At 40.5% G+C, this 24040-nt stretch overlaps 1 protein-coding gene across 1 annotated transcript in view; it reads left to right on the forward strand.

Moving 5' to 3' along the window:
* Positions 1 to 24040, forward strand: part of gpr158a (G protein-coupled receptor 158a) — a 57245-nt gene that overhangs the window by 10499 nt on the left and 22706 nt on the right. Inside the window, exons 2-5 of the mRNA XM_018700826.2 lie at positions 2239 to 2344; positions 17870 to 17972; positions 21101 to 21327; positions 23755 to 23823. Of these exons, the coding sequence (XP_018556342.1) occupies positions 2239 to 2344; positions 17870 to 17972; positions 21101 to 21327; positions 23755 to 23823 (505 nt within the window). The remainder of the gene's footprint in view (positions 1 to 2238; positions 2345 to 17869; positions 17973 to 21100; positions 21328 to 23754; positions 23824 to 24040) is intronic.

The following is a 24040-nucleotide window of genomic DNA, read 5'->3' on the forward strand; positions in this document are numbered from 1 at the left end:
CAAAATCCAGCAGTAGATGGGACAAGGTGTTTACATGCCTCAGTGTCCTGGCTAATATCAGCACATCAGTTGTCCTTTTTTGTCTTAAATTCCCAGCATTTACATGTTCCAACTCAAATCTCTGTTTGTCCTCACCTTCATTTGCTTTTTTTTTTTTTAAGACAGTAATCCTTACCCTGAGCGCAGAGTTTCTTTTTTGTATGGAGCATCAGAAACTTCATTTAGATGCTTCTGTTTTTTTTGTTTTTTTTTCATTATAGGCTCTGCCATACCCCTAGTTAGTGAGGCCTACTTCAGCTCTGGCAAACCAGTCATTGCTGGCTGACGTAAAACACAGTCATCAGTACTGGTGCACCAGGACAGGAATGTCACCACAGACACCAGATTTAAAACTTTGGAGGTCTAAGCAAGTTTCTCCCAGTGCTTTTGGGATACAAATCCTGGAAATCAGAGGACCAAAGTTATAGAGACTGTACTCTGCTTTGCTCTGTGTTAATCCTAAAACAAAATAAAACCCATGTGAATGTTGATGTTCAAACAGGCATCACAGGAGTTAAAGGTCATTACAAAGTCAGCCACTGATTTATTTTCAGTGAAGCAGCTGCAGGTTTTGCCTGATTAAACAGATTACAGAGCTGATTCAGTTGCTTGCTTTGGAGGAGAGTCATCTAAGGGTATTTTTGGTGATTTCTGTTGAAAACTACATAAAAACATGCAGTTCGTGTTGGCTGTACTCCATGCAAATGTTGTATATCTTCATGACACGGTGTACTGTTGTGAGAAACATACTGAATGCTGGATCAGAGGAGAGCCTTTTTTTTCACCGCTGCACATTATCTGGGTGTCATGACACTCGTCCTGCTGAGCTATAACTCTGGAGAGTCGTACAGCATGTCTTCCACGAAGTTTAAAGCTGGTATAGATTTTCTAACAACACATTGCCTCAGGCTGCACTCCATTTTTAAGTCTTCCAGGAGGGAAAGCCTGAACGTGGGCAGAGGTCGCTGAGAGACAGCGCAGGGGTTCTTGTTGAACTGCACATGTCTGAAATTCACTGTCTTGTATTAACCAAACAGAATAAAACATAGACCTATTGTATATTTGTTTGTTTTTCCTGTATACACATACAGACTGTGTTTGGCTGTTGGTTTGTCTTGTGTGCTGCAGCTGTCAGGTAGAAATGACTTAGGCCACACTGGTGAAAAAACTCAAGATGAGAGAGACTGACCTTCAGAATCACAGACGCTGACCTTTCTCTTCGTAGCACTTTAAGCGTACAAATAAGTGTAAATCCTCAGCAGCCCTGTTAGAAGTTCCTGCCTGGCTCAGCTGGCCAAAATGGGGTAAAGACTCCTGCCTTTCTTAGCTGAGTGTTTTGTTATGTTAAGTGATCTATCAGCAGTTTATGGTATGGTAGATTTTACAGTTACCTGGCCACCCATATTCTTGCCTTAAGTTGCATTATAGCCTTTTATGTGCATATATTTTTCTTTTTTGTTATATAATTTTCTGTACATCTGTGTACAGTAACCCCTCCCACCCCCTTGAGGCTTTACAGGATGTAAACAGAGGTAGAATGTTGCCATGGAGTTAGTTGTATTTGTCAACATTTCTGACAAACTGATACCATTAAAAGTCAAGCCAAATTATCTGTTAGCAGTTCCTGTTGCCAATGCATCCATGGATGTACAGACAAATATAACTGGATTAGTTTGTTATTGAAGAAAACTTAAAAATGTGATGATTCTCAGGCAAGTTCTGGACTTAAATGGACTATCTTTTTCCATAATTTCAAAGCGGATTTGTGGATTTGCAACAGATATTTGATATAATTATATCCTCAGAAAAGTGTAAGTCACACTAATGTAAAAATATGTATATCATGTCTGTGTCTTCAGAGGGGTTTCTATTTTTGTCAACACTTGAATGAAACTAGATACTGAGCTGTACACTGTGTCTGGCCTCATTTCTGTGTTTAAATGTCTCACTCGTTATATCACTTTCTGTTTAGTAGAAGGGGGATATCATTGTTGATTTGGTGTTTTTTTTTAATCCAGTTTTTTAATTTAAAAAATGTCACTCTTGTGTGGCATGTCATTATATAATTCCTAAAACTCTATCTTTGAGAAAACCTGAAAAAAATATTGCAATTTTTCTAAACTACAGCTTGTAAAAATCCCTCACTTTGCACTGACACTTCCTCAGCAGCTGTCTCAGTGATGTCCTCCTGTCTTGCAGGGGCGTGGTGCGAGTGGACATTAATCTACAGGATGTTGATATCGACCAGTGCTCCACTGACGGCTGGTTTGCTGGAACCCATCGATGCAACCTGACCACTATGGAGGTGAGTGTGCCGAACATGCGGATTAGACAGAAGATTGATTGGCTCTGGAAAACTGAACTGTAATGTACACGACATTCAGTCACATCTCCGAGGCACCTAATGGAAAAGCACTAAATCGGTACATTTCATGATGAATGGATAGTTATCTGATTCCTCTTTAATGACTTTGTTACAACCTTCTACCACTTAACTAAACACTGAAGGCTATCTTTCAAATTTATGAACATGAAAATGCCTTTTTAGACATTTACCTTAAAGATAAGAAAATGTGCATATGGGGAATTTTGTGATGAATGTTTTCCTGCAAAAACTCTTAGTTACACTTGGCACTTTTGGTGTTTCTATTTGAAATATATACAGAATACTATACAATAATTACATCTGTCACTGTGTAAAGAATAGCTTGAATTTATCCTCATAAATGTATCCTTCAGCATGCCAAGGATGTTGTGAAGAAATATGTTTTGGTCACACATGAAGCTTTGTGAAATGCACCTCGTCTCAGTTATTACCTCTATCAAGGTTATGTTGTGATGAAACATGATGTGTTTGACTGGATGCACTGCTTTGCGTGAAAGTGGACAGATGGGTCCAACTGGGCCGATTAATTTGTAGTTTTTCCAGTGGCCATCATGCTAACGGAGATACAGTATAAGGACTGATTCCAAGGGTCTGTTTACAGTGTAAAGAAATAAATTCAATTTAAAATGTAAGTGATGGGGTATGTTGGACACGTGTTTGGCACTGGCAGGAGAAAATGGCCTTCGCCATTTTCAAATGAAAAATAGCCTGTCTCAAGGTCTTGGAACATGTGGGCTGAGCTCGTGGACAAGATGATAAAACTCAGTGCTCTGCCATTTTTAAGAGGATATTCACGTCACATATTCTGAAATGAGCGGGAAACTTTAAAGTTGTGGAAAAGTTGCAGATTGTAAGAAACCAAAACAATTAGCTGAAAGATTCTACATAGTCTCTATGGGTTCATCACTTTGGGTGACCTGTTTTATGTACAAGTCACATGTGATACATTGTTAGTATAAAAATATTGATTATAGCTTCTATTTGCTGATTTTTTTAATATAAACATCTTACATCGACAGTTAGCTTAGCTACCTATAATGCTACGTTATATGCAAATTGGCACCATGCTCAGCCTTGCTACAGTAGTAGCAGCTAGCTTTGCTGGTCGATGCTTCCCCGTTGCTTCTTACCTGCTGTTTCAGTCCCATCGTTAAGAGTGATAGATTTTGAAGAGGTGCTGTAGATCAGACTTCTTCATAATGCATGTGATGTAATGGATTGCAGTGAGCCTCTTTGAATAATTAATCACTCTCTTTGTCTGAGTATTTCCACCTCTCCATGGACAGTCGATGCCGGAGACATTTGACATAGCGTGTGTGTGTCTGTGTGTATTGGGTGGCTACAAGGAGACAAATACATTGTTACTGTTATAGATTTTAGCTGGGTTTGCAAAATAATGATCTCTGTGTGCTTACAGTGCAGGAGTGTTGTTAGTGTGGGTTAGGAGTATGCTTGCTTACAGCTGAATGATGAAAGCTGTTGTGGTCATGGCATGTTACAGGATACGTCTTATCATGCAGGGGTACTCATTATCGTCATATCTGCTAGATAAACAACACAGATGGAGAGAGGTATAGAGGAAGGAATATATATGTGGAGGTACAGTGAACAAGAGCAGCACTGATTTCAACAAAGTTGTTATCTCCTGTGAATGTGTATGGCAGTGTCTGTATCATAAAGTCATAAATTAGCCATGATCCCCTCACTTAATACCAGTCTTGCGCAAATAGGAATTACAGCATGCCATCTTCGTATCTGTTACAGCTAACAACCTCCCTTCCCGACCTTAAAGTGCACAACCAGGTAAATCAGAGGTGATGTGGGAGGCTGATGTTTCTCTAGCTATGAATAGAAAGCCCAACAGCAGTGTAATCATGTCTTGTAGGGCCATGTGTGTGTGTGGTAATGTGATAAAAACAGCATTGGGAGGGATGCCCTGTATTTGCAAAAGGGGATTCATTTTGTTTTATTGCTGTGTTTTTTTCCCAGTCAGGTATTCCCCCTGCATGTGCAGCAATTTGTCGTTTAATGGGTTTCTTTGGGGCCGTTTAAATAAAAAAGACAATCATTTCAAGCTGCTATAGATCCGTGTTAAGAGTATTTTCTTTGCTTTATTGGAAACAAAGCAGTTGTTTCAGTTGGTGTTGGAGCAGTTTATTTACTGAAGTGTTTCACTGACTATTCACATTTCTATTCCACCCTCGGATGCTTTCCATAACAGCATTTGCAGCAACACTGCACTTTTGCTTCGGCTCTGCGTTCTGTTTTGCATGCACAACTCTGTCAGGATTTATCCAATATCTATGAATTCCTTTCATCACATATCCACTGTTGTTCTTCTGCATCTTAGCAGCGTTTTAAGTGCCACCATTCCAGCAATTGAATTTGACAGAATGCAGTCGTTCCAGCCAGCCAGCCAGCCAGTTGGCTTCCTGGCCTCCCCTTACATCCTGCCTCTCAAGCTGCTGTTTGCCCAGCCAAGCATGCAGGCAGCCCAAACTCAGATGGAGGCAGATGCTATGGATGACTGATTCACCAGGCAAGCAGAAGAAGGCAAAACAAAATGAGGCTCGGACTGTTGACAAGAAAAATACAATAAGCCAAGAGCATCAGAAACCTATGGTTATTTGACGACTGGCAATGCTAGTTTTCCTTCATTCTTTCCCCCTGCTATTTTACAAATCCCTTTTCCTTTAATTTTTTTGGTGCCACAGTTAACCCTAAGCAATAGAAAAGTTCCACCCAAACCCAGCAGGATTTCAGATCTGTAGCAGGATGTGTGTGTTTGTGTAAAGCTTAGAAACCTGGGAATAGCTTGCATCGACCCACTATTTGTGTGTTTTAGGATAATGATGGAAGAAAATAGATCTTGGAGCACATGGATTGTTTCCAGGCCAAACAGGGTGTTAAATCACGTGAAGTAACAACTGACCAAAAAAATCAAAACAAGTCAAAATATTCTCAATTTACTGGTGGAATTATTCATTTGTTTTTTACAAAGATGAAAATTGAATGGACCTAAACATAACTGTCAGAATGGAAGTATACACCATTTCCATATTGTTGTAAATCAGTTGTTTTTGCAGATAGGGACTGTATATATTACCTTACCTACTTGGAGGCAATGGAGAATCTGCCCATGCAGCTGTCAAGGACAATATATTGTCATCAATGTTACTATCAGTTCTTGACTGGAGCCCAGTCACTGAATGAATTAAGCTAAGAGCAATCATTGTATTTCTTTGATTATGTATACAGCTCTGACTTATACCAATCACACTGAAACTAGATAAATCACCACGCAGCCAAGCATGGTGCCCAAAGATAATCAATTACAATCTCGACTTAATTTCCTGCTGAAAAGGTGTATACATGCTGTTTTGAGGTTGACGTTTTCTCTTCTGTTTTTCCACCTCTCATCTCTCACTAATGGCACTTCCATTAGTGTGTTTCAAAAGTCTAGAACTTTGCCGCCCTGGGGGCACCTTTCATACGAGAACGTGGCTGTGGATGATGATGAATGTTTCAATCAATTAGCTTATTGCTCAGAACAAGTGGTGGGGCCCTGCGGGACTGTAGCCTGTGAAAGGCAGTGACACATAACCTGAATGATTACTCCAGCCGGCATGACAAGGACTCCTGACTGCGGTGTTTCTTGTTGAGGGCTGCTGAGTGAGAAGAGTGAGGGCCATTGGGTAGAAATGAACATTTATAAACTGAGAATGCTATGAAAACAGACTTTGATCACAAATACAGGAAAGTACTGTGATTTTTTAGAGACTTTTGGTGATGATTCCTTATCGAATGTTTGCAGCGGTGAACATATGCTCTAAATTCAGTAGACAGATTTGGTTTGACATCATTAACAGTGAATGGAGTGGGGAGGCTCTAGAGATGCCAATGTCAGTCCAGCATATTGAAAGATCTCAACAACTGTCTGATTGAGTGACATATAATTTGGTGTAGACATTCATGGTCCCCAGAGGAAGAATCCTAATGACTTTGGTGATCCCCTGACTTTTACTCTTGCACCATCGTAAGGTTGATGTTTGTGGTTTCGAGTGATATCTCAATTACTATTGGATGGATGGCTAAATTAAGAGTAGACATTCATGTCCCCCTAAGGATGATTTGTAATAACTTTTTGCAATTTGCGTGTAGAGCTAATTAGCTAGTGTTAGCATGCTAATTAAAACTAACAGCTCATACGGCTACAAAGGACTGACTGTCCACACCAAAAAACCCAAGACACTATGCACAGCAGACACTTCTAAACCCCTAAAACACACACAAAATTGGATCCAAACCACTGCATGACAGGGGGGCATTCAATGTTGTTGGTGTTTTGTATACTCAGCACCACGTGTGGTTTATTTTTGCCTCGCTGTAGTGCTTTTTCTGTTGTTGAAAAGCTGAAGTGGGTATTCCAGCTCTGTCTGTTGAATCACTGTTACATCTTGACCTTGGCTCACAAGGTTGTCCCGGCCCAGCCTGCTATCATCTCAATCACACGCTGATTTCTCCGCCGTGTACCTTGTGCTGCTGAATTAATAACGCCATCAGTGTTAAACAACTGCTGCTGCCTCCTGCTGTGTGTGCTCTCGCTTTTTGCCTCTCTCTGGTTTTCACTCTCCCTCTCTCTTACTTGCAAAACAGCCAAGTGTGCACTATACACACTTGTCCTCATTGGTAGGACATCATTTTGACTTACATTATTATATAATTCCCTAGAGGTCTACCCTAGCTCACATCATGACCACTACTGTATATTCTATGTATATTTCTAATTCCAACACTTCCGACATCAGTGTCATTTTAGATTGTTGTTCAGTTCTTAACCCTAAAAACACAGTTTACCTTGTGGGGACCAGCATTTGTCCTCAGGTTATGTTTGTCCCTACAATGTCACTGTGTGATCAGTGTGAACTGATTACTTGTTTTGTCCATAAGACATCAGATGCCAGGGGAAAATGCCTGTTGTAATTTTCTACAACCCAAGGTGATGTCCTCAGTTGTCTTGTTTTGTCTGAGCAACAATACAAAACCCAAAGATATTCAGTTTGAAAAAGAGTATGAAAAAGAGAAGCATCAATTTCCAATTGCCAATGCTGATTTACTACAGTATATAGTGCACTACAGTAAACATATCAGAACCCTACAATGTGAGCAGATTTTTGTTCTCACAATTTGATTATTTTAAATACATGCACATATATGTGCAGCCTCGAAATGAGTAAGTAGTCATAGAAAGAACAGCTGATTGGCATTGACCTGAGTGGTGACCTACAACCCAAGCTATTCATGTCATGCATTGTTTCTGTGATTGACATCTCATTGTCTTTTGTCCTGCAATCTTGACTTGCAGCTGGCTTTCATTTAGAAAGATCAGACAAAGGCCATGTATTGTATTGGCAGCCATGATAACAAGTCCTTTATGTAGACGGCAGTGGCTGCAGAGGAACATGCATTTCTAAGTTGCTGGCACAAGAGTGTAATGTATAACTGCCAACCCTCTTTTTTCAAATGACTTGATTTCCTTATTTCTGTTCATTCATTTAACCTAAGAAAGACATATGACATGCTGAATTGATGGGATTCATTTTAAAACACTTTGAAAACTGATTGCCGACTGAAATTCATTAATCAGCGTCTCACAAAAGAGATTGATTTGAGCATCAGAAATGTTGCTTCATTTGCATGCAAAGGTTTTAGGCCTCATTCTGCCCCATAATGAGTTGTCTTTTGTGCTAGCAATCATTTTCTGTGAGAAACTGACATTTATTTTTTTTCAAATAGTGGATATACTGAAACACTTTTTCTTGTATGTCCTTAATGAAAAGCACTCTGAGTACAACATTAAAAACACTGAAACATGCTCTTAAATGTTATATTCATATTTACATCATATAATTTATTTGCTTTGTTAACTAGTGCCCTATTTAAGGGTAATAATTCATCCCAGAGCACAAATTGAAGAAACCTAATATGATCAAATGATTAGATGATTAAATTAACCTTTGCCTACAAAAAAGAGAATAATACTTGTGTCCCTGTTAAATATTAATATAATTATATAATATTAACTTTAGTATTAACAGCCATTTACCTATCTGTCTAGAGGAAATGTTGCAAAAAACATTTCTTTACTCACCTAGAGCTGTCTCCAGCAGTGGAAAGCCATGCCATTGTTAACTCTTGTTTTTCTCCTATTTCTATCTCTTATTTTCTTCTACTGAAGTTGCATGCTAACCATCTAGCCCTAGCCTCTCCCATCTTGTAATCTTGTAATACCACTTTGCGAGTCACCGTATTGTCTCAGTTCAACATGAGAAGATGAAGAAGTAGTGCTGTCCAGAGTAGTACTATTCTGACCTCGTGTCTTGTAAACACAATGATGGCTGAAGCTCTTGGTAAGTAAACAGCCGTTTACTTAGTAAGCCGTGTTAATATTAGCTATAGCAAAAGCTTACACAAGCTTACACAACCTTTAAACAATGAAAACCAGGAATTGATTTGTTTAATGCACGGTTGTGAAGTGAAACTGCCAATTTGGTCGTGTTTTCTTAAAGTTATACATAAATTCCTAAGATAATGCATTGTTTGTCAAATCCAAATATGTCACTCCTCACTAGGATTTGATTTTTCACTCGACATACTGTACGCTCAGAAAAGTCCCCAAACCCCTCTGTGAATGTGATACATTAGGTGAGCGATGGCGAGTAACATTTATCTGCTTGTTTCTCTGACAGCTTCCCCATCCAAGTGTTCCCTCTACTCTCATTCAACAAAAAATGCTTACCCCTTTATCTGCAGGCCCAGCCACGTACTCCTAGATATAAATAGCTGTCTTTTTAGGATCTTGGGAATCCCCCCTCTGCTGTTAGAGACACGGCATCATAGTGGGGCAGGGATTCCCACAAGGGACCCATGTCAAGAGTAGTTTCACACCAGGCCATGACCCTTTCAACCTGCTGATCTAGTTTCAGCAATTTGGGTGGAGAGAAAGGGCTTGAAGCATCCTAATTAACTACGTTCCTTGCTATGTTGCCTATTAGAGTATGTTCAGGAGCCTATAAATAGGGTAATTGCTAATTATCTACAGTGATCAAACCAAAGCTGTGATTATGCTTTGGAGTTGATAAGGGTGCTTGATAAGAAGGAAATAGAATACTGCTGTGCAGCAGCAGATTTAAATTCACCCTTCAATTTTAGCAAATCCTTTTGTGCTGGGTGAATTACGCAGTACTGTAGTAAGTACGTCCTGCTCAAGAACAGGGAAGAAAAAAAGACTATAAGTGTGGATTTTCTTTCCAATGTAGAAATAAAGATTAATCAGTTTCTTAAGGATGAACAGAGATGTAGATACGTCTGGCAGATGGATGGAGGATTAGATCTTGGAAACTGTTTTTAAAAGTTTTCAGTGCTGGAGAAAGAAAAACAAACTTTTTAAAAACAAATGTTCCGATAGCATCACGAAAATGAAACATCCAATAGCATGTCATGCCAACACAGTCTGGGTTTGAGAATGTTTTCTGTAACATTGCCTGCATTTCATTATTCAATATCCAAAAAAATACAGAGAAGTCATTTTGTGAGAGTGTTGTGTTGTCATCCAAGAATAAATTACAGGACGTTTTTGTGTTATCAATAAATGAAACCACTAATGTACAAAATTCAAATCTCATATCGAATGCAGCTAAGATGCTCAATGTCCTGCGGCCCTGTCTCCTCAGGGTTGTTGGAGATGAAAACATCAAGGCTGAGAGGGCTCTTGGCCATAACGCATAGGGACGAGAGATCACAGGACACTTCTGGTTTTAACTTTGGCCCCCGGCCCTTGGCAGCACAGCCCTTCCCTCAACCCCTGTCCTGCTAATTGGCTGTGTGGATAATGGTGGAACTCTGAATTTACATGGAAACACTTTGAAGACTTGAATACACTCGCCCCCGGGCAAAGTCTTACATCTGCTCTGCCCAGCCTTCGCAGCACACACCGTAAACCGAGGCAGAAAGCAAACACTCGGTCCACGGAGGATGGAAAAAGGAATGTAGAGGTAACATTTGTCTAGGGACCCATGAGATTGGATGTAAAATGAGTACAGCAGCGTGCTTACAAAGGAGAGAAATGGAAAAAGAAATTGTGAGGGACACAGACAAAAAGATTGAGAGTAATGGCAGCTACGTTTACTGGCTGGTATTTAAAACAAGAAGTTTCAGAACATCCATCCTTTTTTGGATCCATGTCACGGTTGCCGTGGGTTTAGCATGACGACCCAGTCATTCCTCTCCTCTGTCACATATTTTTGCTCCTCCTTGGGAGATCCCGAGGCCAGCTGGGATCTACAGTACAATCCCTCCAGTGTGTTTTGGGTCTGCCACAGGGTGTCCTCCCAGTTGGATTGTCTAAGCAGTATCTCCACACGAAAGTATCCAGAAGGATCAGATGCCCAAGGCATCTCAACTGGGTCTTTTCAACATGAATGAATATCAGTCCCTACAACCTTGTCCCTACACCCTCCAAAGGAACTGAAGATTTCGACCACTTCGTTGCTGCCTCTCTTCAGCCTCGAGTAATGTTACAGTAAGGTAGTTGCAAGTCAGCAAACACTCTTTTTTCTATCCAAAAATGCTGTCCAAATAACTTTACAGAAGGTCTTATGATATAGCATACATCGTCAGACAAGGAATTTTAGGAATGTGCCCAGTTGGAGTACAAGGAATGACCTGTAGTGCTTTAATATTGAGAATGTGAGGTGTGTACAGGTCATTAAAGATCGAATATTTAACCTTTTCCCATGTTCAAACAATAGTTAGTGTGTCCAATAAAAAAATGACACCCTTAGTCCATAAACTCAGAAACAAACAAAAAATGTAGTATTTGCTACAGATTAAGTTGATAGGATTTCATGAGAGGATTTCAAGTAAGGAGGCGCTGCAACTGTAGCAGTTACTGTATATAAGGAGAGTCGACGTGCAGGGTGAGTGGACAACAGCAGCAGCGTTCCCTGTCCTTCATCACCCGTGACACTTTGTTCCCCGGAGGCTTCTGTGAGGATGTCAGAAAACTTTGTGCACTCTTTGTCATTGTTCTTGGTTGTGCATGATTGTGCTCATGTACATGAGTATGTGTATTTGGCTACAGGGCTGACCCGCTGTGCAAGTTGCAAGAGTCAGCGTTACTGTGCATTTTACTGTGTGAGCGGGGGAAATAAATGTATGCCCAGCCAGTTCACTTTGACACTAACATAAGCTGTGAAAGTGATTATGAAAGCAACATCCCAGCGGTGTCTGTTGTGTGTGCTAAGGAGCTGTATGTGTTTACTTGTCCCAGCTTGATGGCAATGTTAAGCTCCCTCTAGGCCCGAGTGTTTATCTCACTGGTGTTTAGGCTTTGGTCTTTGGACAGCACCCAAAGCGAGGCCAACTGTCCGGGCAGCACCCGCTCCGGCTAACTCCTGCTGGTTGACCTCGTTTAAAGGCCTGGCTGGCTGTCTAGCTGTCCCTCCGAGCACACACACACACACACACACACACACACACACACACAGCCATCCAGCTCTCTGCAGTGTCTCTGTCTCTTTGTCTGGGTGCCTCTGTGTTTGTGCCTCTGTATGACTGAGTTAGAGTAATGCACAGGGCTGAAATTCTGGTCTAAGCCAGACCCAGGACCAATTTATTTAGCCCAGTCACTGTCCGACAGATTTAAAAAGATAAAAAAAAAAATTCAGTACGATCCCAGCCTGAAGCAAATATTTTGACGTCAAAACTCTCCCTCCATTCCCCCCTTTCTGTCTCATTTACTCTCTCTCTCACACACAGCTACACACAAAGTGAGATATACTTTTCACAGTCGTGCTGCTCTGACGTATGGACCCATCCATCATGAAGCATTTACTAGTGAACTAACTGGACCTATTGTGCTCTTTATATTCTCAATAGCAGCCTGTTAGTCAGAGGACAGGGTTAGGTTGTGTTTGTATTTACTTAATGTAAGATTTAATCCACTGAAAGTCTTGTTTTTGTGTGCAGAATGAAGAAAACAGGCTGGATAAAACATTTTCTTGTGTTAGATGACTGAAGTGGACTTTTATTTTGACCCGACAACTGAGCAGGTTTGAGGCTCTAATTGGGTTTTTGGCGTTTATCAAATCTGGCAACAAACCCCCTTGAAGATGTGCATCACATACAGCTTAAAAGGGTCTTAGGAGTAACATGCAATGTTTGATGATAACAGTACTCGCCCTGAGGAGTAATTTCATCTTAATGTAAAAAATGGTGCAGCAGGATGTTTCAGTGTTTAACAGAGGATGTACAGTACATCACTGCAGTACAACTCCTGTGTTTTTTAGTCCTCTAAAACATTTCCCTGGTGCCTTCATGCACACCCTGAGCTGGCAATTTACGGTACACTGCACACACGTGCAAACACATTCACAGATACAACTGTACTACACTGTATGTGCAGAGTAAATTGCCTTCCAGCCAAGTCTTCTCCTTCTAACCTCCTTTCTGTGCATTCTATAGTTCAATCTGTAATTATTGGATGATAAGCTTTCCTCAGGGTTTATGTTGCACTATGTAGGATCATTACAAATATCTACAGAGGCCTATTAACGGTTGATTAGGCACTGTGCTGGACCGGAAGCGTGGGCTTATTTCAGAGAGAGCAGGGAAAGTCCTCGGCAGCCCCTAATTAGCCTGAAGAATTGAGCTAGTTCCTGGTTTCCTGGTCAGGTGGAAGACGCCTCGGCCTCTGCATCAATTAGCTCTACTCTCTGAGTTGTTTTTTTTATTCCCTTGCTTCATGTCACAGAGAGGTGAAGGAAGTGAACGGTTGTGTTTGATGTCAGGAGAAAGCGTATGTATATTGATTGTGTGCACGTTTGTGTGCAGGGGTTCCAGCAGACTAATGCAGATTAATGCAACGATGTACAGAAGATATGTAGCTACAGTGAGTCATTGAAGTCTTCACTGTCTTATTTGCGCATGTATTTACATCAGTATACTTGAAACAAGATATATATTTTGCATGATCTTCTCATTTTGGAATTTTCAGTTTTATATTTCATCTCATCACATAATATTGTGCACAACCCACATCTTACATTAAGCTCACTTAGACGTCTGCCACACATAACCACAGTTTAATTTCATACTATAGATGATGTAGAGTGAGTGAAAATGATATTTCCTAGTGCTATAAAACCATTCACAGCCATTGTCAACCACAATAATTCTGTTAAGTTACTTGTAAATGCCTTCTCACATCTGTAGTGGCTAAACTACAGTGGCTCCATTGCCGCCCCAAAATGAATAAAACCTCTCAGGCTTCTCTTTCTGCACAAAGCTAATCCACATTGACTGTCAATGTGGAGTTCAGAGGTCATACACAGTGTCAGGTAATCTTCCGAAGCAGGGTCAGAGTTAACGGTATGGCTCCCAAAATAGCCCAAAGTTATAAATAAAAAAGGTAGCCAGTAATTGGAATCTTGTACAAAGCCATAACTCACACTTGGCACAGCACCAGCAATGAGCTGCGGTGTCTATAAACTAAATATAACTAAATACACTACATGGCCAAAAGTATGTGGACATGATGGCATCCTGGTGGACAAGGGGTGTCAGATATTAACTGTGTTATAGCAACATGCTTAGTCCACAATCTGCAACATGCAACGTGTGATCATTTCCTTTTGCACTATGACACATGTAACTCATCAATAGTTATGCCAATATGACCAATACATACGCATGTGAGAGGACCGTAGGCCTCTCAGATTCATCTGGAATATGCAAGTGACAATCATTGTGAATTGGGCAATGGCACTGTTTCCAATCTGTGTATGAGCAGACATGAAATGGGCCTTTGGCTCACAGTCTTAGTTCCAGTTCATCCCAGTGGTGTTGGATGGGGTTGAACTTTTGCCACAGAACTGGAAGCACACTACTAGTGTAAAACAGTGGGCTCACAAGAGAAATCTGAGGGGCTAGTGGGATGATTCACAGGACAGGAGAGAAGAAAAAATATATCCTAATGTATTTCTATTGTACAAGATTTGTTTATTTTTCAGACTGTTCTGTTATCTTTGCTGTTCTTGTGAAATTGTGGGTAGTTTTGCCTGCTCAGCCACATGAAAATTGGAGAAAATCACACCTCGGTTAAACTTCTCACAGCTCGTAAACCTGTGACAATGGCATTTGCAAAGAGAACTGAGGGGCTCAGACCAAAAGTAAACAATGGGACGTCCATATACTTCTGGCAATACAGGATTCAAACCCACTTACTTGAGGTCAGTGCTGTATTGGGGTTCTGGTTCCTGCTTTTATTCAAGTTTAATTTAAATTTAAGACAAAATCAATGATTAAAATCTGACTTCAGCCCTGACAGCACTGGTGCAGAGAGAGAGAGCGAGTGTGTGTTGTGTCTATTTCAGAGTCCTGCAGCCTGTTATAAGTGCTCTGTCGCAGGCAGACCATGCTGGCCTGACAGCGTGATGCACTCCGATAAAAAGGCTCTCGCTCGCGGTCACACGCGTTGCCATGACAATTAGCATGTCAGAGTGTGCGCGTGATTGACAGCTGCCACAGCTGGGATGTAAACAACAACGAGTGCTGGTGGGGGGAAAACCTGGGGCGTTGGAGACGTACAGTACAAGTGCTGGGTGTCTCTCTTACACATGTCATGAAGAATAAATGAGGTAGATTATATTTACTTATATCTGCAGGTGACACACAGTAGATGACAGGACTCACTCAGATTTGACCGGTTTATTTCTCTCATCCATGTCAGATCTTATCAGAAACAACAGTTAGAGATTCTGTGCAGTCAAACACAATATTCTCAATCACATAAACCTAATTAATTATCAGTTAATTTAATGTGATTTCTGCTCTCTGGCAGTTGATGCCTTCAGCTCATTATGGAAAGAACAATATGGCTGCCTGGGTTGCTATCAACAGAACATCATCAAACATAGCATATGTCAGGCATACAGAAGTAGGTCACTGCCCGTGTCAGCTTTATTTGAACTAGTAGAACAGTATGTTGTCTTATAATCAGAACAGATGTAGCTGTATATAGTGTATATTTGACCATAATATTTAATATTATATTAGACCTCTATAGTTTTATGCAAGGTGATAAAGCTTGATTGTTTTATTCATTATATAGTTTAATTTAAGAAGAAGATGAAGGAAAAAAAAAAGACAAAGGAGTGTGTGTGTCCCTCCTGTGTGTGCTCCTCCTTTGTGTTCTTTTGTGTGTGTGTGTGTGTGTGCCAGGCTTCAAAACATTGCTTCATGGTATTACCAGTCAAAAAATTCCACAGCGTATCTTTAAATTTCCTACTTTATTTGATAAAAGATATTTATTAATTTTCATTTCATTTTATGGCCCTTTGATATGAGGCTGGCTTCTGGCTAGACCGCAGCCGCTGACATCACATGTGACTGATGGCAGGTAGCTGGGAAGCAGTGCTGCGCCGTCTTGGCTGCTTCCCCGTTCAACATACTCCACGTCCGAGCCCCCGCATCAATCACCAAAGCAGGCAGGAGTGGGATGCACTGCCAGGGCTATTCCTGGCTCTCCCTCTCACACACAGGAAAAATATGCATACTCATACACACAACACACACAACACACACACACACCTGTCTCTGGCTGTTTCTTCTGGTCTCTCTGTGCGGTTTGCATATTAACAGTGGCAGGCAGTAGCTGCAGCATGCTCCACCTGTCCTGAGGAGACAGCTGTTGGGAAATCAAACATGAAATCAGTTACCTGACACGTTGCACCACAGTGCTCATTTAAAGCTGCACCAGGAGGGAAGATTTTATGAAGGAACACACATCAAAAATGCAGCTACACTTTGACACCTGCAGGATGTGCTGAGTTGAAGCTAACTGTTGTAAACTGTTTCCTAAGCGAGCGGTGAGAACTTTATTCACAGAGAGGCTGACTTACCACTGTCAGATTTCCCTCTTTGGCCTAATTTTTCAAGAACCCAAACACATGTTAACACACACAAAACATAAGCTTGGATTGAACAGAACTTTTTAGAGAATAGAAACAAAACAAAGCATCAGGATCAGAATATCAGCTCAGAGTAAATAGCAAAAGAAAGTAAATATATTCTGCAATTTTGCTTCTGTATTCTTGTGGGTCGATTGGTGGCTCATTCCTTCCCCTTCAATCCATAGAGGAACACAGTATTTTGAGCTGAAAACAACTGACTGTTGTCTCGAAATAAGCAAATATTTCACTGTAAGTCGTGTGGGTATGAAGTCAACATACGTAGTGGGAAAGTGCTGTACACAGGTTTATGACTTTAAGATCAAAAGGCTTTTTTTCAAGGCTGTCACCAGTGAAATGAGGAGCTGTCTTCCACAGATTAGTGTAGTGCCACTTTAAATGCTTTGGTCTCTTCGGTGGAATTTGTTTGAGGAACTTGTTCGCTGAATAGTAACCTGGTAATTACCTTGTGCTGTTGAGCCCCGGCCGGCCTCTCTAAGGCTTTGACTGAGGGGGCCTACACTCTCAGACTGAAAAGTGCATTCAGACCTCACCGAGGACCTTGAGAGACCGTCAGAAATAACTGCCTCTTAAGATGTGCAGAGTCCAGTCCGCTGTGAAGAGCATCACAGTGACTGGTGCTTCATTTAGACACCGCCACTGGCCTTGCCTCGAGATCTCGCAGTCAGGTCAGAAACACTTCATAGCGTGTCAAGTGTCAGCTGAAGCACCGTAGCTATTCTGGGCCCTACATCGTTTCTTGGGATTCATAAGTCATTATCATCTCCGCTTAGAAAAACATACATACGCATGTAGTGTGAAAAAAAACAAACTGTTGTGTAGTTTGGGAAAGAGTGAGAAAAAAAATAAAGGCTTGTGTCAATGACCTAAATGTGTTCATACGGAGGAGAAGATGGAATCTCATTCCCACAAGAAATAGAATTAATGGTTCTTCTTTAATCATGCAAATAAGTCTGATCTTAATTTAGACATTAATTATATCTTGTAATTTGGCAAACAGCGCACAAAGTCTGCCAAGGATGCCCCCTGACACCGCTCGTGTTTTTCTCAGCAGCCCTCAGTCTGTTTCCTATCAGACTTTCAATCAAATGGAAGAGGCTCCGCTAATTTAATATTGAGTGTCGAGAAGGCAGAGTTAGATAGAGAGAGGAATCTCACAACTTAAATAATTCGACCTTTGTCCCTCTCACAAGACATTTGAACCCACATTCTGTTCACTGAATCTCAGCTACAGGCTGTGCTCTGGGTTTAGTATTGACAGATTTTAATTGCTTTTGCATTGGTTTCTTATCAGTTTGTATTACAGGATGTTCTTTAACGTGATAATGTTGGATTGACTGGTTAATTTATTAGGTTCAAAGTGCACATGACTTCTTTATGTTGTTGATGTATATGTCTGTTTTCCTCTTTACAGTGTTTGCCCATCCGTGGTCATGGATTTGTCTTGGACAAGTACAAGTGCCACTGCAAGAAAGGATTCTACCACCCCAACAGAGTAGCTGTCAATGGCTTCACAAGTAAGTCAGTGACAAATAAATCACATGCTTTGGTGATAAGAAATAAAAATATAATAGTTACAGGTTTTTTTGGAATGGAGTAAACTCCATTGATAAAGTCCATGAGATGTAGTTGAAAGCCCTGATATTTTGTCAAACTTTCTAACCTTAAACCATGGCTCCTGTTAACCCCAACTATACAGTAAAAGGCAGTTTCATTATTTGCACAGGCACCAGGAAGCTAACAGTATTACTTGATTAGGCACTTGACAGAAAATCTTGCTAACTGATTAATATTTGTGTAACATGTTTTGAGCTAAAAAAAACCACTTAGTTTCTATTGTTCTCATTTGTTGCTAACACAGTTAAGGTCTTAAAACTAGATATTCCACTTCTATAAGACTGGAGCCACAAGATGATGGACTCCTCATAGTTCATAATGTACTTCAGTGCTGCTAATTTCTATCTAATTTGAGTTTCATCAACTGAAGCTCGTCACAAAATTTTATGAGGTCACATCTCAAGTAATTTGCTGGCAAAGGTTAGAAAATGACAAAGCAGCCTGTTTAGAAGAGAAAGTTTGTCAAGGTCTTTTCATGTCGTCCCTTTTTATTAGTTTCTGACTCATCTTCAAGTTCAAGTTGCACATACAGTATGTGAGTTATCACGACCATCGGCAGCTGGCAAAAGAACCATATCTTCTCCGCCTGTATTACATTATATAACATTCTCACTTTATAGCTATGCTAATGAAAGGGACAATGTGTTACTGCCCTGTCTGAAAATTGAAGTAGCCCCAGTACCTGGGGAGGCTAATCAGGTTCGAGATGGGAAATATCTTTTTAATGGTAGTTACTTTCCCCAGTTTATTCTGTCTGCTGTGAGTTAATTAAAAAAGGCTTTTGCAGACACAGAACCCCAGTGGTTTTCACCCGGTCTCCATAACTCTCTGTGCCGTACTTTCATTTAAATCCACTTTCCCTCCTGTCTCATCCCACTCAAACCTCACACAGCATGTTCTTCTGCATCTGTCTCAGTTTTAGCCCTTTCTCACCCATTTTCCCCTCACGCCCTCCCTCACTCAACTTTATTGTGCCCATTTTTTTTTTTTTACCCTAAAACACTCCCTTTTCCCTTCATGTGCAGAGAAGCAAAAGGCTCCACAATGTCTTTCTCACAGAGCTGGATATCTGTGCTGCCTGCTTGTGCTGTTTGCTGAGCTGCGAGTACACACAAACTTGCGTGTTGGTGTGTGCAAGTTTGCATGAAAGCCCAGTGTGTGTGTGCATATGTGTGTGTGTCTCTGAGAACACAATAATAGAGAGGAGAGGCAAGCCTGTTAGCGAGGCGTAGTGCTGCAGTCTGGCCCACCATGGGGCCAATAACAAGCCTGTTAATCCACAAGGGGACATCCTTGACACTCCTTTGCAGAGAAAGCCAGTGCAACTCACTTTCCTTTGTCTCCCAGTGATCTTCCACTGTGGACCTTGCATATAAATATGAGAGAGAAGTTACTGTAGCTAAGCTTCCTCTGACTGTCACTCAGATGTTGGTGCAACAAACCAATGATAAGTAGTCCTTTTGAAGGGATCAATGATGTGCAGAGTCATAGCTTTGAAAAATAGGCCAGTTTCTTTTTAAAGGCAAAATCCCTGCAAATCTCTGAGACAATGGCTGTTTCCATAAAGCCTCTATAAAAGCTCTATATAAGTCCACCATTCGTTATCTGCCCAACCATATGGGCATCTCTCAGGGGATTTCTATACAAACCAACAACAAGTCCACTACTTCTTATTGTCCCCTGGGTTTGTTTGGTTTTTACCTTAGTTTATCCTGTGCCAGGGAGAATTTTTTTTTTCACATTCATAGAATATTTTCATGTCAGTTCTGTCTAATGTGACCAAACTCTTTCACTTTGGGCAACATAGCAGCTCCTTTAGGAGCAGTTAGTGGTTTATTGGCCGGTTTACACATCACCTAAGCAGTTATTCTCAAATATGTTAAATTTCCACACCCGTATTTTGCACCGAACTTTAAAAAGCATAGATTTTTATGATGTTAGCCAATCTGCTCTGTATATAGACTCCCCACCATCCCTGTCCTTGTCAGGATAAAATAACCAAGTACAGGAAAGCCTCTCTGTGCTTTTTCTCCGAGGAAACCACAGTCATCAGCCTTGTATGATATGCCAGTGACTGAACAAGGTGCAGCAGTGTTGACTTTTCATGTTCACACATATAGATCCATCTTCCCTTGTGTTGACACAATGTCGATGAGCCCTTGTAAGGTCAGGGAGGGATGAGCACATATATATACTCAGGAAGCTTCAGTCTGTCATAGAGGAACTTCATCTCCTTTATCTTTTAATACTGGTCTCAATAGATCCAGAGGAAAATTCAATAACAAGGACATTCAAAATTATATGTGGATCTGTGGAAACATGATGAACAAATTCTGAATTAACACTATGTAAAAATAATAACCACATAATGAAATGTGATTCTTCTGGATCTGCAGATTTAAAGGTCAAATTTTGTGAGAAAGAAACAGAAAAGTTTTCTACAAGGAAAAGGTCTTAAGATGGCTAACAGCCAAGTACAGTTTATTGCCGTAGAGTTGTCAGAAAGAAATACTGATGAACCCTGCTGAAAGTAGTTATTTGAAAATATTTATGGGACGTTATTTAACACTATTAATGGAATAAAAGTTGTTATTTTTATAATGATGTTTTCATGTATCTAAACTGTCCATGTTTAGGTCTCTGTGCATTCATACTACTGTCACACGGAGCTGGGCATTTCAACTGTTTATCCATTACTGTACTTTTAGTTAACTTAGTCTTACTTTGTGCTAACTATTTGGACTGTTAAGTTATTACATTTTCAAGCACTTTGTTATGCTAACTGTCTAAACTTCTCTGCTCACTTGCTGTAGCTTATTAGTCACACACATGGTTTTCAGATATCAGAATCTTATGTGGAAATATTTTTTTAGTTTTCAAAATTAGCTGAGCTACACCTCAGTATTTGCATGTACCCCTGGCAACTGCAGAAATAGAAGTAATCTGTGGATGAATGCACTTGTTGACTAGTTTGTATACTGTGTTGGAATTAAACACCTTATTTACACCATATTATCGACTTTGACAGGGATGGGGAAAAAGGGAAAAGTTGCAGACAGCGGTCCCAACGCAGACGAGGGGTCTTCCAGCGACTGCCTGCCTTGCCAGCAGGGCTGCGCCTACTGTAAGGACGACACCCCCTGTGTAGCCCGAGAGGATGGCGCCCTCCGCATGGCTGTGCTCTCCTTCCAGTGCCTCTGCATGCTGATCGTCTTCATCAGCATGGTGCTCATCTACCATTTTCGCAGGAATAAGGTGGGCATTGTTGGTGTTAAGGCTCTGTTTTTCTGTTTTATTACTACATTATGAAAATCTGTCTGATCCATTTCAGTTTCCAGAGAATTTGTTTTGTCACTATGAGGAGAAAAAGTTTGAAAACTCAGCAGTGCCGACCAGAACGACACAGATTCGATTCACAACATTACAACATCGTGTAACGCGTTTGATGTTTCCTGGGCCATATGGTCATCAAAGCCCTGTGGATGAATAAATCAGTGAATCCATATGTGGGTGGTCACAATAAAGCTTTGAAATAATATCAAACAGCTCAGACACCACAGATCAACTCAACATCACCACCTTGGCAACAACTAATGTGTGCAAATGAGAGCACCAAAGCAAATTTACTCTGATTTTTACATCAGGCCACTGACCACCTACAATTTTAGTACATATAGGCACACAACTTTCTCCAGATGAAATATTCATATCATATATTTTTTATCAAATGTGGCAGTGAGAAATGTTGATTGGATTTGTCCTTTCGCACCTGGCTTATAATGTCACCCGGTTCTAATTTAATCACTGTTATAATATATTCTCTGCATTACCTTGAAAGGTGATGACATTTTCACTGCATCATCAAAAGGTGAAACTACTTTACAAACACCAAACGTGACGCACTGTATGGAAAGATTCAGATTTAGCTCATGTGCTAGATATTAATAGCACTTTGCCAAAGCGTCAAGTGTCACTAGATTCAGAGGTGTGATATGGTGCAAACAATAAAGTTTTTTGTATCCAGATTACAAGGAAATTGTTTGATTATTGGAATATTTGAGTAAAGTGATAAGTGATTGGGTTCTTGACTTTTGGCGATAGTAGTGAGTTCACTTTCTACCCAAGTAAACTTCCGACCGAAGTTTGGGCCTCTAGTTGCTTCTGTCAGTTAATTGGCTTAATTAAAGGTTTTGTCTTGAGCATTCGACATGTGAGGATTAGCCTGAAGATCCTGCATACTCCTGACAGGGGAACAGCTATCTGCGCTATCACCCACACACCTGAAGACTCTGCCATTATGTCAGTCAAAGCCGAACAAAGGCTCGCTCCCGTTAATAAAGCAGATCAACCTTTTAGATACTCCAGGGCTTTGTTGTGATTTCGAGACCATTTATGAAATCCCTGTTAATCTTATCCAACTAGGTTTAAGAGCTTAGTTTCAAAGCTCCTCACAGACTTTAAAAACTAAACTAAAAACAATTAATTTTCATAGATAACTTTGTTCATTTGGGTTGCGGATTTCTTCTTTTTTTAATGTTAAACAAGATACACATCACTCATCTGGTCTTCATAGCTAAGGATAGTGGTTTGTGTCGTCCTTTGTGTGTATTTTTAAATGGGTGGCACAGCTGTCTTCTGCTCTTTGAAAGCCCCCTCAAGCATCTTGTCAATTAGAGGACGATATGTTGTTAAATATCTTACACAAGAGGTGCACAGATAGAGCCTGAAATGGTGAACCCTTCTATAAAAAGTCCTGGAGGCGGGAGCTTTCATTCTACTTTGTTCTCTTTCAACCAACAAAGAAGAAAGCTGCATTCCCCTTTTAAATCCTCCTGGAATATTATGACATCCTGCTGTTTTAGACTTGCATAAATCTCCTGCAATATGAAGGGCATTTTAAGAGATACATTCCAAACTACTATGCTACAAATCAATTTAGTGGAAAAAAACATTATTCTGTCATAATGTATAGATTTTGGAGATTATAATGAAGCAAACCAAGACCATGAATTACCTTCTATCCTTGCTGCTCTAATCAATATTTTGATGTTAACAATGGATCAAATAATTAAATTCCACAGGGAATCATCACCCAACTTTACAGTTCCCTTCTGCTTTACACTATGTTCTGTCTTAGCTAATTGTTTTTGTTTTATGCTCAGCGTTGGCCTGTGTCTGCTGGATTTGTAGGCTAAACAAGCAATTGTTTGCTAACACATCCGGCATTACAACTTTATAAGGTAATTGTATATCAGTGTTATGTTTACAGCCTCTTGTACTGCCCCCAAGAATAAAAAAAACTCAATTAATGCATGTTTGAAGGCGCTATTTGTCATTTTTGCTGTTGCTCCATAGCCAACGTTAGCATTAACATCTGTTTACTTAACTAGAAGAAACAAACAGCATCTAGTCACTGGCCCTTTACCCACTGGCACTTTCTCATAGTGACCCACTGTACTGTCTAGATTGCCCTGAAGAAGTACTGCTGCTCCGAGGTTATATTTTAACTTCTTGTTTTGTAAACACAATGATGGCTGAAGCTTTTGGCAAGCAACCATCACCACCACCTGCTCCCGGCAAGAAACCGCATTAGGCAGCAGAGAAAACGTACATATAGCCCCTTTATATATATGATGGCTAAATGAAAAGTTTAATATTTGTTGTATTGTTCTTTTTTGGCAGAGTATCAGAGCATCAGGTCTAGTCCTGCTGGAGGCCATCCTATGTGGAGCTGTACTTCTCTACTTCCCGGTAAGCCTGAGACACTTACTGGTTTGAGTGTGTGTGTGTTTGTGTGTGTGCACGAGCCGACTCGCATCCTTTCATGTGCTCATTTCTCGATGTATTTGCTGATAATGTTCATGCCATGCTCCTTTGAGCCGAAAACAAAACACCTTCTCCTTGACTGAAGGTTGGCATTCACTTTGACCTTCAGTTCACTCCGTCGCTCATTCATCTAAAACAGAAT

The sequence above is a fragment of the Lates calcarifer genome, linkage group LG24, assembly GCF_001640805.2.
Source record: "Lates calcarifer isolate ASB-BC8 linkage group LG24, TLL_Latcal_v3, whole genome shotgun sequence".
Classification (NCBI taxonomy): Eukaryota; Metazoa; Chordata; class Actinopteri; family Centropomidae; genus Lates; species Lates calcarifer.